Here is an 18,825-nt window from a genome sequence, read left to right on the forward strand (position 1 = left end):
CTTAATGAGAAATGCTTTTGTGTGGAGAGTAGGGATGGCGCATTGGTGAGAGAACTTGCCTCCCACCAATGTGGCCCGGGTTCGATTTCCGGACTCGGCGTCATATGTGGGTTGAGTTTAATTTGTTGTTGCTTTTCGTCCTTACTCCGAGGGTTTTTCTCCGGGTACTCCGATTTTACCCTCTCCTCAAAAGCCAACATTTCCAAATTCCAATTCTATCTCGCGAGTGTTGCCAATAAGTGCTCCGCGCTAATTACAGTGGCACTAAAATAAAAATGATTTTTGTGTCGGATGATGTCAGTAGTTGTATCCAATAGTCATTGGATTGTATATTAATATAGTTATATCCAATAATGATTGGATTGTATATTAAATAGTTGTATCCAATAATTATTGGATTGTATATTAATATAGTTATATCCAGTAATATTGTATATTAATTTGTTGTATCCAATAATTAGTGGATTGTACATTAAGTAGTTGTATCCAATAATTCAATCCTGTCTGTTGGTGTCTCTAGTCAAGTTTCCACCTTACAAAAAAACAGTTTGGTCCAAGCTGTTTGTCTTCATACAAATGTATAAATGAGTATCATCAGACCTGTTCAGCGTAGCTTGACAATGACAAAATGGCATAGGTGGGCCGATCGCAAACCGTAAAACAATGAAGTTATGTTAACGAAGTTATATGACTGGAAACTCTCCTCTCCTCCAAACTGAACAACACAAATCCGTTTGTCCTTACAGGCCTGGTGATAACCGTGAGCCCCCTTCATTGCAGTCAAGTATTCCTCTTCTCCGTATACCAACAGTCGTAGACAGCAGTCAGAGTTCGGAAGTAACTTCACACAGAGAGAAAACTGCGAAAACGGAAACTGCGTCACAAACTGATCGGCAAACGCTGGCATCATCAGCCTCACAGACACAGCAGTATTCTGGGATTCCTTCACAAGGTCACGTGAATCACCAGCCTGATCAGCAGGGGTTGACGGCGTATGCCTCGCAGACACCGCAGTTTTCTGGGATTCCTTCTGAACGAGATCAATTGACTCGTAACCCTGATGAGCAGAGATTAACCTCATTGGCCTCACAGACACCGTTGCACTCTGGGATTCCTCCTGAACAAGATCGCGCGCTTCGACAAGCTAATCGCACTGTTTCCATTCAAACAAATCCCGGCACAGAGACAAAACCAGCGATGGCATTGTTTCCTTTGCTGTTGCCACAACAACAAACTCCTGAACTGCAAATGCAGCGTCCAAATGCTGCAAGCAGCTCACAGCCAACAGCGACACAACACCAAAATCAACCATTAACAAGTACATCTCGAATGTTACCACTGCTTCGCTTTCCAGCTGCCGACCCAGCTTCACAGCTTGACCTGAGTAAAATGAGACTTCTTGAAATCCCCAAGCGGAGCGGAGACTCACCATTGTTACATTTTCCAGAATCAAAAGCTTCATCGTCTCAACCGACAGTTCCCGATTTAAGCAAAATCAAATTCTTAGAAATTCAACCCAAGAAAGAAATGTGGCCGAACACCGCAGAATCAAAAGGAACTAGTAGTGCGCAAGCGCCATCTAAAAACTGGCCTTTACTGCGCATGACAGGAAGTCAGGGGCGTTCAAATGGTGTTGACTTCAGTAAAATGAGGCTTTACGAACATCCGCCTGTGGTTCGTGAGGCGTGGCCGCTGTTAGAGACTCCTACCAAAGTGGTTACTCCAAAGCTTATCCCTTTGGAGAAAATACTGGCCTTTGAGAAGGGAATCAGAGACAAGCTGACACCGTTTGGTGAAGCGCCTTCACGCTATCCACATGAAAAGGAAAATATCCGACCACTGGTGCAAAATAAGCCAGTGCAAATGCAATCACGCTTGGAACACGATATGATTGCTGAGCCTGAAAACAAGAGAAACACGGCTTCAAGGTAAGTTTACCTACCACAACATAGAGATAACATAACAAAGACCCGTACAAATAAATATAAAACTTACATGTAACAAATAAGTAGGTGTTGTAAAGAACTTTAGGCGCGTGTTTGACAAGACTTCCGGTACATTTCGCACTTGATAACTTTATCTCAAACTTATGAATAATTCATCAAGCCAAAACAAAGCAAAGCACTACCGTGAAGGAGGTTTAGAAATGTGATCTTAATTATCGTAAAATTTTGTGAACTTTTGCTTCGAATTTCTCCAAGAATTATCAATAGTTTGAGAAACTATATAATCTAACTATATACTATATAATCTATATTCCTCCTATTCCAAACACCTCGAATTTGGTTAAAAAAAACTCGGCTGCGCCTCGTTATTCCAACCTACTTCTCGGTGTTTGGAAATCGGAGGAAACACTCTTCCTCTTGTTTGATATTTTACATCTTCTACTCATTTCCTATTGACCAGCAGCAGTTTTACTGCAAGCTACACCAATTAGTTAATATCTTTTTGATTAAAGAAGGAGCGGAAGTCTCGTCTGAAACTGTCCGTTTTCATCACTTTTTATTAGTTAATCGTTTCTGTTATTTCCTTAAAAAACGTTGCCTTAACTAAGAGTTTATTAAATTATTATTTCAATACTATCAATAACATATATGACCAGGAAGACCCTCGTACTTGGAAGTCCATTTGTCTTAAGTATAACAGCACCCGTGCACGCTTTCCATCTTGCTGCTTCTAAATTTTATTCAGTTCTACTTAGTATTTTAAGTGTGAGGGGACCTATGTAATTGGCTCTTCCTGTCGCGGCTCCCCTGCCATTATTTGCTCTCTTTTGTTGTTATTTAATTGTCGATTATTCTTGTTTGTGTTGTACATGGCGAAGCTAAATAAAATAAAATAAAACCACAAACAGAATTCGTTACATTATGACCATGCTTTCCTCTGTTTAGGCAAAGACGACGACAAGCTTTAGAAAAGCAAACCCGACCTCGTTCTACATCACCCTTGAACAAAGTCAGACGGAGGAAAGCGGCTTCACGCAGGAAATCCTTACAAGGAAAAGTCGTCATGGTGCAACCTGTAAAGAAGGCTAAAAAAGGTGACAAAGGATTGGCTGAAGAAAATCGACGAGAGAGTGAACCAGTCATTACGAAATCTCGACCTAGCGTACCGCAAAAGGCACGGAAATCGGATAAGAAAAAGGAAAAGAAAGAAAGTGTTAGTTTGAGCGAGAGCGAGTTAGACTTATCGGAGATTTCTGATCACGTATTGGACGTTTCCGAGGAAGAAGAGTACTTCCGTATCGAACGGAGTCCAGAACCGTTTGCTTTGACTGAAGAAGACCACAGACAGCCCAGGAAAGCTGGAGGGGAACGCAGAGAAAGAGACCACAGGATAACCAATAAAGAACGAGAGTGCGCGGAGCCCAGAAAGGTATTTGAGGATGTGGTACCTGGGCCTCCCTCCATGCGGCATATAAAGGAAAGAATTGGGCGGAAGCTGCATGAAGTGGACCAACAGATGGCAGCCTATAGAAGTGGAAGTAGCAGCCTTAATGAAGAGACTAGAGGGGGCAGACAAGTGGGTCATGGGAGTGTCCGACAGCAGAACACTGTTGGGGTGCAAGTCGGTGAACAAAACAAACCATCCCAGGGCAGATCCGTGGGATTTTTTCTTTCGGATGTTTCTGACCGTGTGGGATTAGGTAACACCTATAAAGTCAGTTCCAGCTCTCAAACTGATCAGCCCTCTGCCCGGTCGCCTCCAGCGAGAAAAGACCTGGTACTAGTTACGTCCGGTGTTCAAACGGAGAAGAGCTCCTCTGATTCTGATCACGTGATGTCTCATACGCCAGCACTACCGCCGGACATCTTCCTTAACCTCCAAATGCCCAGACCTGAAGAAGACGGAGTTCTACCCCCTGAATCTGTTTTAGATTATGATGAATCTGAAACTGACCAACCTGCCTCTATCCGGGGGAAGCAGCCTGGAGTTGGTGTCGGAGGTCCCCCTCCTGTGCACGCTGCAGTCACTGACCAGGCTTCTACTAGTTTTCCTGTGGATGTCAGGGGGAGGCAGTTCCTTAGTGTGGCTGATATTGACCATGATCAGTGGCTGGAGGTTCAGAGTACGCCTGCTACAGATGAAGGGAAATCTGCTGAGTTGGAGGATATGGGAAGAAAGGAAGAGGACGGGAGGCAAACAGATGATGCAGAAGCAGAGGGTTTGTCATGGAAAGGTGAATTTACACACCATTTCTAGGGTCAATTTACATTGTACAACTATGTAGTGAGCTCTCGCGACATGCCCGTCAATATGGTAATCAGAACGTATTTCTGCCATATATCTTTACGACTCTGATGTCGGGCAATACTTTTGGCCTCTCTCTTGCTTTTGTGGAAAGCTCCCTCAAGTCTAATCATTTTAACTTATCAACAAAACTTAATTTACGTCTAAAATTACAAAACGCTCCACTGGATGGCCATTTCATTGTCGTATGAAAATTCATGTTACGTAAACATGATTCACCCTCTGTGATTCGCATTCACTTTGCACGAAACAATCTTTGGCTCCTTTTTGACAGATTATCTTGTGTTTCCACCATAGTGCGAGCCAAGCACATACGCCAGTTTTAAGCAAAACCTGCACCGTATAAATAAGACTTAACGTTTTCCGCGAAATCAAGGACTCGTCAAAGATTTTTTTTTGTCGTCGAGTAGTGCGAGAAAACCCCAAGTATGAGTCTGACGAGGACGTGAGAAGAGACAAGCAAGAAACAGAGAGGCAGTCTTTTGAAGGAGCTGACAGGGTAACAGTTGAAATGATGGATTCCACAGACATCCCTGTTCAAAGGTCAGTCTTCTTCTATACTTCAGGCTACAGTACACTTTTCTGTCACGCTTACTTTTTATTCTGTCACACTACACGCAACAGTAGACCTTTCTGTCACACTAAACGTTACTTTAGACCTTTCCGTCACGCTTGCTTTTGTCACACTAAGCCGTTCTATCTGGCGCGATTCTATCGCTCTATGTGATATATAGGCTATGGTGTTATTGGTGATTCCTTCAAGCTCTGGTACGTTTTCTTAGGAAATTCTACCACTCCAGATCAAGCTGTTTTCTGTGATAGTCTCGTGAGTGGTTTGAATTATTCTTCACGATCGCCTCGAAAGCATAGTCTAGTTGAGTCTAGTTTCACTAACGTAGCCCAAGCCAGTTCCAGTTGCTAGTTCTGTGGAGGAAACACTAAACTGTTCTCTCTGAACTAACGTCTTAAATATTTCAAGGGAATTCAGAAAAATGTTCTAATAGCGAGGTGATCGTAAAGCACAGTCCAAATTGTGGTTTCGCTTGCTGTTTGTTATGTTTTTATGTCCTTTCCACGCTAAGACAGTATTTTGTGATTATTTCCCGACTGGCAGGTTTTACCCGCTTTCTTTTCCGACCACCTCACAGTCCAGTGCACGGGCTGTAACGACGCATGCGCTAAAGGAGAGAATGAAAGAAATGAGTGAACGGATTGAAGCAATGGATCAAATCACACAGAACATGGACCGGGAGTTCAAGAGCTCTCGAGTGGTAAGTTTTAATGTATTGTAATGCATTATGAATTGTAACAAGGTGGCATTACATTTAGGCCAGTTTGTGAAGTATGTAGGAATATTACCACCCCCGCCCCCACCCCACCCCTCTCTGAATGGGATGCTATACCATCGCAGACTTAAGTGGGTGGAGTGAGGCAATATAAGTCAGCAATACGGAAGTAGATATTTGACCACGTGATCACCGAACCTCCAGTGTATGATGATGGACATTAAGTAGATTTATGCACTTGACTGTTTGTTGGCGTTCGTTCCTGTAATGTTTGCCCTGCTTGTTGTGTTTCAGCTGCTTTCAGCTATTCAGAGTATTGACGAAGTACTTAACCCATCATCTGCCGAAGTGAAGTCCTCCGGGGGCTCCCAGGGATCCCGAAGAGGGGTGCCCCGCAGATGGGGGGATACGGCACCTTGGAGAAAGACGCCCAGAACGTCGCAAGGACAAAGAAGACTTCATGAAACAGAAGGTATGTTTGCAATATCTTATCTCAGTACCCTGGGGTAAAGTTAGATGAACACAGTTCCCTGGGGTAAAGCTAGTTGAGCACAGTTCCCTGGGGTAAAGTTAGATGAGCAGTCAGCACTCATGGGGTATTAGTAGCCTCCATCTTTAAATAAAGTTATTGTATTATGAAATCGTGTGCGACAACTGAACTGCTGCCGTTACGGAACGACGAAACGTTTCTGAAGGTTTTCGGAAGGTCGTCGATCAGTTTGCGAGTATCTTTAAAGTTTTTAACCCTTTTCCTCTTATGATCAAGCATTGATGTTTTCAAGTGAAAGCTACTGAGCAGTACTTTCCTGTGGTGCGGTTTATTGTGCTTTACTAGGTGGTTGCCTCTTTTAAGTCTTCTCCGGATGAAATACTTCCAGTGTGACCATTAAAAGGAAATCCTTTCATTAAGATTGTTATAAGTTCTACTATAGTGTGGCCACTCAAATGAAAACTATCGGCCATACTTTCCAGTGATACAGACGTCTATTTGTAATTGCAACCTGAAGTTCTGTGAGCGTTTAATATTCAAAAGTTAAGCTATTCCCATTTTCGTTGTCAGATGTGGAAGACAGCATCGACGTTGATAAGCCCTCCACAGATAAAGAAGCGACAGTTGATGTAGCTGAGGATAAAGATGACAGTGACAACGAACAAAGTGTCATTGAAGACAATGATGAATTAGTAAACGCGGACGCAGATATAGATAAAGAAGACGACTCCAGAAGCTTGGATCAGGAACAACTAGAAGACGGTGGAGACAGAATTGAGCATCGAAGTAACATATCTCTTGACCTTAACGAGAGAGAATCTGCAGGAGAAGACGAAGCTAAAGACCAACAGGAGGACGATTTTAAAGAAACAGGGGAGAAAACATCAATTGATCAAGAACACGTCCAATCAACCACTCCACAAGATCGGCGACAAAGGTATTGTAGAATCCCCGTACGAGAATTAAGCCCCTATATCAACCTCCATATTCTCCTAACTGTTGTCCATATATGCTCTATGGAACTGGTTTGGAGAAATTGTTTCAAGGTCAGGACATTTTATCTTTGGTAATAATTTCCTTTCTTTTCACGACCTGCATGTTTGATGAATATTAATGCGTAAGGAGAAATTAGACATTTGTCACTTCTGGGGCTGACACCGTTCGCTCGAACTTCTTTCTAACTTAAACAGAAAACGGTTTCCTTTCCTTCATTCCATAACTCGAACTTAATTAGGATTTCCAGTTTTGTGATTCCTCGGCATGTTGTCATAATGTTTCATAAATTGATCCTATTTCAACGAAATTTACCTGATTCAGTTCCTGAATGGTATCCCTGGGTTTTGTTGTAATACATTTTTTACTCGTTTGTTTGTTTGTTAATTTCCTTCTTTTCTTTCAGGGATGGAAAAGCTTTTGATCCGTTGGAATCTTTGTCATTACCTCAAGACACGCTAAGAGAGATATTGAATGAGAAAGATGTCAAACGTACTCGGTAGGTGGATATGATTATTACTTCCTTACAAGGAAACGCCAGTTATAACTCTTGCCGTAAGGTTTTCGTACGTCTTTCTCCTCAAACAGAATTGTTGTCGCCGCTTTGCGGCTCAATTGGGTCCAGAACTCCATGTATTGGTAGTGTGTACGCGCTCTGGACCTAAATTTTTAAGACGTTTGTTTGTCTGCCTGAAACAGGGATACCAGCCCTGAAGCTAGAGAGCAACTGAAGGAATGGATGAACAAGAAACGTTTAGAGAGACAGTCTGAATGGAAAAATCAAAAGGAAGAGCTGCGCGCACAGGAACACCAACCTTTCATGTCTCCCACACAGGTACTTATACAAAAAAGCTTTTTAGCCAGCACGAGTGTCAAGTACGAACTTGAACATGCCAGAAACGAAAAGCTCAACAGGAAACTACTTCTCAACAGTATGCAATTGAATGGTTAGGATTTCGTCCACAGACTAAAACTGCCTTGTCCAGCATGATAAACAGCACCACAAGAAAGTGTTGTTATGTAGCTTTCATTTAAATGGTCACACTTTAGGATTTCATCCACAGACTCAAAACGTTGAACCACCTTGTAAAAGATATAAACAGCACCACAGAAAAGTACTGCTCAGTAGCTTTCATTTGAGTGGTCCCAGTTTAGAAATTCGTCAACAAACTTAAGCAAGTTATCGAACAGTTAAAAGAAGGGTGGAAAGTTTGGAAACGCTAGACTATTGAGTAGTGTAAATTTTGCGCTTGGTTTACTATTACAGCTTGGCTTCATATCGTGTAACAAACAGCTTAATATTTATTATTTTGTCAGGGCTCTACCAGTTTTAAAAAGATCAAGTTCATGGAAAAAGAAAGAGATGTTAAACGCAGGTATGGCGTGACTTGATTTTATTTGCTTCTTAATAAGTGGTGATAATCGACTTTACGGAGTCACTCTCTCAAATAATGAGGGGGTCAGTTTCTAAAGAACTACAGTGATGCGTTGGTGGCGAGTAGAAACGAATGTTTGGTTTATCAACAGAGTTGACAACTAAAGGTAAATTGGCCACCGTAAAGAGATTCGAGTGCTGACGTTTCGATCGTTCTCGAAATGTCAACACTCGAATCTCTTTACGGTGGCCAATTTACCTTTAGTTGTCAACTCTGCTGATAAACCAAACATTCGTTACTCTCTCAAACAGTACAATTATCCAGTAGTTTTTGTCCGCTGATCCTGTTTAATGTTAAACTTGAACAGAAAAACGGAAGATCAACATAAGCAAAAGAGAATCGAATCTGCGTCCAATCTCCTCTCCGAGATGCTGGCCGAGCCAGTACCAGAGCCAAAAGATCGACAGCCCAATCTTCGCTATGGAACAACAGTAAACTCACGCTATTCAAAACCTGCCACAGCAACAAAGAAAAAGCTTGCAGAAAGACGTAAAAAATTACCCAAAGATTCACGAAAGAATAAACAGAAGCCTGACAAACAAGGTGTTGAGAATGACGCCACAGCTTTCCAGAAGTCTGTTGCTTCAACAAAACAAAACTATTCTCTTCCCAACGGAACATACCGTACACGTTCGTTACTTTCCGAAGACATTTCGAAGACACACCGAACACAAAGTACTCCTCGATATGACACTATACGAACCAGTAGCCCAGTTATCACAGGGAAACAAATTTTCAGTGGATTAGACCGAGAAAATATCGATCGAAACGATGAGAAGTTTGTTCAAAAAGAAAGGACTCCCGCCGACGATTTTTGGCGCTCCAAGTCTCCGACTGGTGCCGAGTTTGTCACGACGCGAACATATCAGAACTTCGCCAAAAATCAAGGTAAACGGGCCAAAGCTAGAGATGCTGCCTTGCGCAAAACTCCCCCAGGGGGTCTAACTGGGTATGGGTTATCCTCGCAACCCAGAGGTGTAGCAGAGCTTGGACGAACTTACGCAAGGACACAGCCGACTGACCCTCTCCTCCCTGGAGGTGAAACTTTACTGGAGATAGATCGGCTGCTAGAGGATGATGATGATGGATTCACCTTGGATCAAGAGAAGCTTGACGGAATTGAAAGCTTGCTGGAAGGAGACGAAGAACTAAGGGATTTGTTATCTGATGTGGATTGGCGCGGTGTTGGTAAGGTGAGTGTGACAGCTATTAACTCTTGTTACACCTTATGTAACACATTGTCTTGTCACGCCTCTTCTTGTTACGTGTGATCTTCTAACACATGTGTGACACTAACTTCGTTCCCAGGGCTTTTCCCTTGTAAACTGGAAGGGGCGGGAAAAGAAGCTGGTATCGACTGGTCACGTGCCCAACAGACACCCGAAAAACTTAGGGACGAGGTTGTGTGACATATTACCTTGTTACCCTGTCCCTACATGCATGTGATGCATTTTCGTGCCACACCTAATGTCACTTCTCGTGTTGTGCGTTTCGGTCTCAATATGTCACGTATTATCTTGTCACAGTTCGTGACATGCGTCTTGTTACAGCTCACGTCTCCTATTATCTTGTCACATACCACCCCATGCATAACCTTGACACTTGCCATGTCACACATTATTTTGTTGCCTTGTTACTTCCTATATCACTATGTCCTTGTCACGCATTAACCTGTCACACCTTTTAACATGTCGCAGGGGGTTTGTGTGCTCTACAGTGTAGCTTGTCCGATTGACAAAGTGAGTTAATGCCCTAATAATACCTAGTAGAGGTATTTTGCCATATTGGACTTAACAAACATAAGTTACTGTATAACCTGATTTGTTCTCTCACTTTTAGCCTCAGAGGGCCGACTCCAAGAGACCAACAGGTCAGCACTCCGGTCTGTTTGGAGGGAGAGGAAGAAAAACAGGTAATCATTTTTGCCCACATGTTTCTCTTACTTCTGTGAATGTAATGTGATACAGTACAGCACAGAAAGTTGATAGCTTTATTTATCCTTTGGACCGTTCACTTCTAATCTTCATGAAATGATTTCGACTGGTTAGATTTCAATCTTCAGTATTTTCCATTAGAATCTTTACCCTCACATGTCAGCCGTGATAGTAATTTAATTTCTAATATCTCCGTTGAAGTTGTAAGGGTGAAGTCGCCTGTAAATTTTATAACCCCATTCTGTACCAGTGTGGGTTACAATGCAGCTACCGCCCACCCAGTATCAATAGAGAGACTAAACGGTAGAAATGACCACGTGACAATGTTTAACCTTCATTTGCCCCTCGCCGTTTTCAGTTTGTTACTAAAATTCAGTAGTTTTTTGTTAGCATCAAAGGCCAGAATTACTTAGCATTATTCTTATCTTCCACGTTTGAACCCATTTTTCTCACCTTTGCCGTTTTCCGTAAACGCCATTCTTAATCTTTCGATTAGCATGCTCTCTTAGTTCCATTATACTTTAGTAACAAATTCTCTGGCCGCCTTGCAATTTTTTTAATGCCTTTTATTTTTTTTGTAGATGGGTGGCCGTCCAATGTGGGCGGAGACTACGAGATTCGTAACTTTGAGTCTGCTGGACCTTCAAGCAGCGGCATTTCGCGGGATTTTGGTCTTGACGTCAGCCCATGGAACACTGGACAGAGTCTGCGCGCGTCAGACGATGTGGCTCAACTGTTGGTGAGTTCTTGCATGGCTGCTTTATCATAAGTGTTTAATAAACTCGGCAATGAAATCCTCAAAAGTAAGAAACACCTTGTACAGGATAATTAACAGCACCACAGGAAAGTACTGCGCAGTAGCTTTCATTTGAATGGTCACACTTTAGGATTTCATCCACAGACTCAAAAGTAAGAAACACCTTGTACAGCATAATAAACAGCACCACAGGAAAGTACTGCTCAGTAGCTTTCATTTGAATGGTCACACTTTAGGATTTCATGCACAGACTCAAAAGTAAGAAACACCTTGTACAGCATAATAAACAGCACCACGGGAAAGTACTGCTCAGTAGCTTTCATTTGAATGGTCACACTTTGGGATTTTATCCACAGACTCAACAGCTAGAACCACCTTGTACAGCATATAAACACTGCCTGAGGTTTTTTAGGGTTAACTCGAGAGCACACGATCCAGTCGCACTCTTAATACTTCATTACTTTCCACGTTTCAGGCGGATGTTGACGAGGCTGTAGGAAATATGTCAGAGAGCACGGGAAGCACCAGAAGTCACATCGATTGGGAAGAAGTTGACAAAATCATGGGAGAGGCATAAATATGAGCGGAACTACCGGGGATTACCCCAGGGAACCAATAAACGAGAACTTTAAACCTTTTACCTCGTAAATTGCAAAATACTGAAGAAACAAGCAGCACCACAGGAAAGTACTGCTCAGTAGCTTTCATTTGAATTGTCACACTTTCTTATTTGGTCGACAGCGGCAACTGCATTCTACATGAAAAGGAAAGTTATTTAATGTTCTTTATCGCTGTGTGATCAGCGGGTACAATTAACATGAATATTTAATATAATTGCTGAAGACGTTATTTATAAGAAAGTTAATGTTACATTATTCGAGATCGGTCCAAAGCGCCACGTTCTAGTGGTTTTCTTACGTTAAAAATTGTTATTCTACAGTTAAACCTCTCATAAGCAACCACTCAAACTATCACCCAGTAAAGGCGATAGCTAACGAGATGACTCAAAAGTAGTGATTTGATCGGAAATTTGGAAATTCGGTATCATGGAAAACTTGAGGGGGGTGATGGTTAACATTCGCTCAGGGAGGTTAGACTTAAGTATAAATAGATTGTATTAAAAAAATATATCAGAAATCAAACGCATATTTTTCATTAAAGTGTTATAGACAATGTAACTTAAATTTTGCCAGTCTCCATTCTTGTGATTTCTACTTCGTGAGTATTTTTTGATATTTTATCAACCCCGCTGGTATCGGGAACGAAGATAATGCAGCCTTAGAAATGAATATCGTTTGGACACCTAATTTTTTACTAAATTAATTGAGTCTACGCCCAAGGTTTTTGTTTTGTTTTGTTTTTTTGTTTGTTTTTTTTTTTGTTGTTGTTGTTTTGGTTTTGTTCTTGTTGTTGTTGTTGTTGTTGTTTTTTTTTTTCATCAAAGCCTTCAACAATAGGGTTTTTTCTTTACTTTATTGGAAAAATCAATAGGCCATTTCCGAGTTGCTGTGAACCTCACTTTGAAAGCGAGGCTAAGTGCAAAACTTTTCATATGAAAATTAGTTTTGTTTTCATATGAATGAAAACCAATTTTCATAACAAAAACTTTGCACATAGCCTCGCTTTCATAATGAGGTTCAAAGTAACTCGGAAGTGGTCTATTATTTCAAGCCAGTAGAAAATGTACGGTATCAAGAATGAAACTCGGGCGCTCCAGCTTTAAGTTCTAACATTGTAATGACGTCACGGAATGAAATTATCTTTTGTTTAAATCTATACTCTCTGTTACTGGTACACTTAGACAGTCATCTCTTGAGGCAGACACGTCAATCTGAGAAGGATGCCACTCTTTACGCAGACAGATATACAGGCCCCCTTTAGAGAGAAATCGACCTTAGGTAGACAATCTCTATGGCAGGTATCTTCGTTGGACACCTCTCCAACGTTGGACTCCGAGTAATCGCTTATTTTTCTCAGGGAGAGTAGAGAGCGTGAAAATTGCCTCACGTTCGTCGCGAGAATTCTCGAGGAGCGATTGTCGCGCTAGCGATGTGTTTCACTCGCTTCATCGTCTCAGAGAAAAGAGACTCCTCTGAGATGGACACATCGGTAAACACCTTGTAAAGGTGCAAAGCAAGGTGGTCACCTCTCTAAAATACACCTTCTTTATAGAGACATCCCTAGTAGACAAACAAACTCTCAAAAGGCAGACACCGCCTTGAGGCGAACAGTTCAGCCAGATGATGTATGGTGGCACGCGCATCCCACATGAAACTCGACCGTCTTCTCTTTCCAACGGCCGCCATCTTTTCCGTACAACATAAACTGGCGGGTTATCAGGCGGCACTCCCCGCTGCCGTTGAAACAGATGAAACCGCTGCACTGGATTTTTTTCGCTGTTATTGCTGCCACTCCTTCAATGGAATAAGACAAAAGTTTAGAATCAGCAGACGGGCATCCCCCACACGGGTTACAACGCTTCATCCGAATTCTTGATACTGGTAAGCTGCTTTCCGTGGTTAGCTTTGATTGGGAAGGATTTGACGAGCGGGTCACACTGAAAAAAAAAAGGAAAAAGAAAAAGTCAATTTGAAATTAAGGTAAGGTAACACCATACCCATATCTCCCACGGGTCCGCTACAGACAATTCACATGCAAAAGAAAGCCGGAACAGTTTGGAATTTAGTGGTAAAATAATGTTGTACCCGGATTTCCAAGGGTGAAGCTTGAAAGATTCTGGTAGTTGTAGTAAATGTCCCCATCGTGAAAATAGCCTATTATGGTCTCCAGTGTGTCCTTAGAGTCCGCGATCCTATGGGACTGCGCAGTCCAAATGAATGAATTACATGTAAAACATCTTACCTTACAGTTGGAAGATCCAAAATACCAATTTCTTTAAGCTGTGAAACGACGTCTTCAAAAGAAGGTGTATAGCTGTGATTGAAAGCTAAATTGAACTTATACGTCTTGGGAAGGTAATATATTAGTCTATTCGTGTCTTGTAAACGACGTGTTCTCTCAAGCTCCCGACGATTGCGTGACTTCCAGGTGTCCTTGAACTTACTCTTGCGTGATAGGTGAATTCCGTTATTGGCAACGCATAGCATGATTAAGATGAACATGGAAGACGCCTGTATAGCTGACAAGCTAAAAGTAAGTAAATGAAACGTTTCTTTGAGAATATTGTCGGATTAAGGCCATAACAATCACTACCCTAAGGGAGTGGTCGAGGGGATGGTTGGGATTAGTTTTAGGAAGGAATAAAACAGACAAGAAAGATTTACTGTAGGAGAGTGCAGAAGTTTCTTGGACTTGACACATGGTACAATTTTAACGGTTAAATGTTGCGGAAAAGTTACTGCTGGCGTTCACAGTTCACAGTATTTTTTTTTTTTTGTTAATAATCGATGTTTATGATTTTTGCAATTAAACTCACAAAAACTACAATAGCTAAGATCCAGGCTTATAATTATCCATTATAAACTCACGGCTTTGAGAATTAATCTGTAACATTACAAGCTTTTTTTTTTGTACGCCACATTATCAAGGGTACACAAAAATCGGAGATGGCTAGACAAGCATTTTCGTAAACAATCTACCAACGCCGTGACTAATAAAGGATCGTTGAATATTGAACTTTCCTTCCTTGGATTTCAAGTTCTAACAATGATAAATGTTTTCAGGCCTTATTTGATTGTAGATCAAATAGGGAATTAGTCCAAGCACGTGAAAAAAACTTTTTAACTGCTTTCATTTGAATACAAACGCTAATTTTAGAACCGCATTACAAGAACCAAAGGTTTACTTTGAGAGGGCGAGAAAGAGAGGGTTAACAGATCTTGTAAACTTACCATTTATTCCATCCACTACGTTGTCCTTGTAGGGTTCTGTCGGCCCACATCATCTCTAAAACCTCTCGCAGCGCAAATTAAAGGGAATATTAAAGACTATTTTTTCGTTTGTCTGCCTTCTTTTTTCAAAGCCCAGCATGCGGTGGTAGGTATACCATTTCTTCACCTGCCAAACAAACTGTTAATGAAAAATAACGACAAAATATTTCGCTTAACCTGAAACGACACACTAGAAGTTTAACGTCATAATACTTCTTAAAGGTTTAGTATTCCGTTTAGCATTCTTCTGTAAATTTGTGATTTGAAAAACTCTTGACACATATTAAGCAACTACAAGGTCAAGGGGAATGCCACCTGTTTATTGTGTAAATAAAACAACGTATCGTTTCAGTTAAAACGGGTAATTCTTGCAAAGTATAAGCAGATCAAATAAATGCGATAGTATAAGCAGATCATTGCAACTTTTAAGAAAACCAAACGTTCACAAGCACACTTTATCAACGACCACCATTTCGAATAAAAATGTCAACTGAAAGCAGACTTAGGCGCCAACTCGATAAAACTGCACAAACAATTAAACTGAATTTCAAACTACCAATTTAAGATAATATATAATTTATGAACGGCCATTAAAAAGGTGTAAAAAGTTAACGATCTTGGAAATGTCTGGGCTATGCTGTAATAAGAAAAAACTGTTCCAAGAATAAGTGAACCTGTGCCAACTACCTTCAATTCCATTGGCGCCAGCAGCTTCACGCTTCTCTTTCAGCGATTCTCAGATCCACCGCTGACCAAGAAACTTGCTGACTTTGTCTCCTTGGAATTGGATGAGTGGTCTTGGATACTAGTCTCTAGTAAAGCGCTCTCTGATTGGTTGAATTTAAAGTACAATTTCTATAAATTACATCATAATGCTATACTACTATGCGAGATTTTTCACTTTTTAACAAAACAAACGCAATAAAAATGCTGACAAAATGAGCTGAAATCAAGCAGCAACAAAAAGGTTTTCGAAAAAAATTTAATATGAACTGACCTGCTAACCCAACAGTCAAATCCCGGTAGTTATTACCAATCCCGTACCCAGGGTCTACAGGCTCATTGGTCAGTGGTTGGTCACCTAGAGACCATTTGCTGACCAAAGAGCCTAAAGTATCTTGTCGAGATTACGTAATGATTGACTTTTCAATCTTATCGATAGGTGAGTGTCAGACTCTGGCTCAGAAATTTTAAGTCCGGCTTCACTTCAGCCGAGACTGCGAGAGCGTTTAAGAGAACTTTAAATTTAATACAAAGACAATTGATTTCCAAGCAAATTGTCAAAGGAGAATATACTTTATCGAGCAGTTTATTACAAATAATAAGTCAACCAATATTTTTGCATTATGTTATCGAATGATAAATTAATTATATAAACTTTTCGTGTTTGCCATTAGCATTCAGAACTATTAAGTTTTAGGAAAATCTTAAGTTACAGTTGTTCAATGGCTAATATTAGGCCTAACGTTATATTTATAGCTAATTAGCAGATATTTAAGGATCCTCAGTTTCCTTTGGTAACGCCTGGTCTGCGGTTGCGGGAGGATAATGTTTGTTGTTTTTTGGTTTAATCCCTACTACCAACACGTAGGAATATAAATATTTAAATTCCACCTTTTGCAGAAGTCACGGGCTCTTGATCAACTTGCCAATATCAATCCCAGAGGCTGCGATCCATCCGTCGGCCGTTCCGCTAGACACGGGTAACGAAGGCTCTGGGGACGAGATTGTTAACTTGCTAATCCGATCCTAAACTATCCACTGCGAAGAAATGATCATAAAAAAACAACAAGACGCCATAAGCGACTTCTCAATTGGCTCCACACCCCAGAGAAGGTCTATTTTTTGCGCGTGCGCAGACGTCTCCCTTTTGTTCCACAGCGGGAAGAAGAAAAACGACAACAAACAAGGAGACAAGATATACCTACGCCAGGTTACTGATGGCGCTAAAAGGCAAAACAAAAGGGCTACGGATAAGTGAATAACTTTTAATCAACATTCTGTTTTGAATAAATTTGTCACTAGTTGTGCAAGCTGTCAAACGGATGGTTTCAAGTTTAAAGCAATTAGACTACAGGATATCGGCTTCATGCTTCTTACGTCGTCGCTTATCAGCCGTGTAAATCCCAATTATCCCCAGAAGGGAGATTTTTTCCGGTGCTTGACGAAACAAAATCAGGCAAACATTTCATGATTAAGCTGATAAAAACTATGCAACAAGAAATATAAATTTAAGATAGAAAATGTAACACAGTTACTCGAGTTTCACGCACTAAGAAATATATATATTTGGTTTTATCAACTGAGGTGGTATAAGGTAAATTGGTCACATAAGCAGCACCACAGCTTCTTCGACTGGCAACAAGAAAATGAACATTTTCCAAAGTTTGAGCGTCAACTACAGCTCCTGCAACAAACAGGGACGGTGGAAGAAATTCTTTGTTGCTAAAGAGGAAATTAGTTAGAAAAGAATTCGTTTGCTGCATGCCCTTCACGATTTTTCTGTCCTTCCTGTATTTATTAAGCGGTACTAAAAACAGCCGATATCCGCCTTCACCGGCAGGAACTGTGGCAAGGTCTACCAATTCAGGATTAGGCTGTGCGGCCACAACAGACGCTGTAGTTCCACCACAGACTAACGTAGGGCGCACACTGGAACCACTGCCTCCAGAGACAGACGGTCGGCAACAAAAACAAACTCATAAAAAAAATCACAACTCAAAATGGATCTTATAGAAAAAACTATTTTTTGTTTTTACGTTTTGTGGCCTCCCGGGTTTGGCGTGTTTTAGCCGCAAATGTCACTTGGGCAACAAACACTTTTTCGATAATAGAAGACAGTTCAAGTGACTTGTGAACAATCTTGAAGTGAACAGTCATAGTATCGATGGCAATATCTAACATCCGTTGCTCAGAAGAAAACGTGTAATACAAAGACGCTTTTCCACTGATCGAAACAACAACAACTACTACTACATGCAACTGGGCTTACGAAAAAGACTGCGACGCGATAATTAAGGCCACTCTAATCGCTCTCTGAAATATAGCCTTTTCATGCTTTCAAATAGTGGGGAGTTGCGCGAAAAAATAACTGCGCGCATTTAAAATTAAGACAGCAATCCACTCTCTTCAACTAATTATCATTCCCTCATACCGCAATTGAATTTCCATCGCGCCGCTCCTCATCTGGACGCCTGTAACAGGCTTCCTGAAATTACTGATTTGTTGTCTTCCCTCTCTTTTGGGTGTTTCTGCAATTTTTTTCTTGTATGAAAGCCTGTGCTGTAGACAAGTCCTTGCCTGATAATCTATGATTAGCACAAGCGCAAATTTTGAACGAAATTGGGTCAAACCGTTTACATTTATAAGATGTTGTGAAAGTTTTTTTTTTAGTTATTTAAAAAATGTAGTGATTAGACATTCCGTATAGATATTCAGGAAATTTTATGTGATATTTGTGTTATGGCGTTGTCTAAGCCGATAACGAAGACGGCGATAACAAAGTTCTCGCTTTTCTTCCTGCGAAACTTCTTGAAATTTCCTTCACCACTGATGATCAGTTTTATCCAGTAAAAAGCGTTCATTCCAAACATTCATTTCATTTTCCATCAAAACAGGAACTAAATGTAAAAGGATTGATTGTTCTCAAAATTTATTTTGGTCCAAGTCGGTTATTTTTTTTTCTCATTGTATCTTGTGTTTATTTTGAGAATTGTTTACAAAATGACTACCACGTGAAGAAATGTTTTTTTCCTGTTCTTTGTGTCTTTAGTTGAAACAGGAGTTAG

The 18,825-nt window shown here is 40.9% G+C and overlaps 2 protein-coding genes across 5 annotated transcripts in view; one reads left to right on the plus strand and one right to left on the minus strand.

The window, feature by feature from the left end:
• LOC146475268 (uncharacterized) overlaps positions 1 to 11,872 on the plus strand; it is a 38,311-nt gene extending 26,439 nt beyond the window's left edge. For 2 of the 3 annotated variants that reach the window (XM_085115630.1, XM_085115632.1), the window contains exons 19-31: positions 747 to 1,928; positions 2,892 to 4,180; positions 4,662 to 4,794; positions 5,366 to 5,522; positions 5,832 to 6,009; positions 6,598 to 6,964; positions 7,427 to 7,519; positions 7,717 to 7,855; positions 8,338 to 8,396; positions 8,764 to 9,649; positions 10,296 to 10,368; positions 10,972 to 11,129; positions 11,623 to 11,872. In XM_085115630.1, the coding sequence (XP_084971756.1) occupies positions 747 to 1,928; positions 2,892 to 4,180; positions 4,662 to 4,794; positions 5,366 to 5,522; positions 5,832 to 6,009; positions 6,598 to 6,964; positions 7,427 to 7,519; positions 7,717 to 7,855; positions 8,338 to 8,396; positions 8,764 to 9,649; positions 10,296 to 10,368; positions 10,972 to 11,129; positions 11,623 to 11,724 (4,816 nt within the window). In that variant the 3' untranslated portion in view covers positions 11,725 to 11,872. The remainder of the gene's footprint in view (positions 1 to 746; positions 1,929 to 2,891; positions 4,181 to 4,661; positions 4,795 to 5,365; positions 5,523 to 5,831; positions 6,010 to 6,597; positions 6,965 to 7,426; positions 7,520 to 7,716; positions 7,856 to 8,337; positions 8,397 to 8,763; positions 9,650 to 10,295; positions 10,369 to 10,971; positions 11,130 to 11,622) is intronic. The other variant, XM_085115631.1, reaches the window with a different exon arrangement.
• Positions 11,873 to 11,909: 37 nt separating this feature from the next.
• LOC146475269 (uncharacterized) lies at positions 11,910 to 17,241 on the minus strand. 2 transcript variants are annotated; one of them, XM_085115636.1, is made up of 4 exons: positions 16,652 to 17,241; positions 14,999 to 15,176; positions 14,010 to 14,294; positions 11,910 to 13,704 (listed from the first exon to the last, which is right to left on the minus strand). In XM_085115636.1, exons 2-4 carry the CDS (start codon positions 15,049 to 15,051, stop codon positions 13,380 to 13,382), a joined length of 663 nt encoding a protein of 220 aa, XP_084971762.1. In that variant the 5' UTR covers positions 15,052 to 15,176; positions 16,652 to 17,241; the 3' UTR covers positions 11,910 to 13,379. The 2 variants fall into 2 exon arrangements, with proteins under 2 accessions (XP_084971762.1, XP_084971761.1); XM_085115635.1 differs by having other exon boundaries at positions 15,725 to 17,241.
• Between the last annotated feature and the right edge of the window lie 1,584 nt (positions 17,242 to 18,825).

Source organism: Pavona decussata, unplaced genomic scaffold (genome assembly GCF_977016875.1).
Source record: "Pavona decussata unplaced genomic scaffold, jaPavDecu1.1 SCAFFOLD_84, whole genome shotgun sequence".
In the NCBI taxonomy this organism is placed as follows: Eukaryota; Metazoa; Cnidaria; class Anthozoa; order Scleractinia; family Agariciidae; genus Pavona; species Pavona decussata.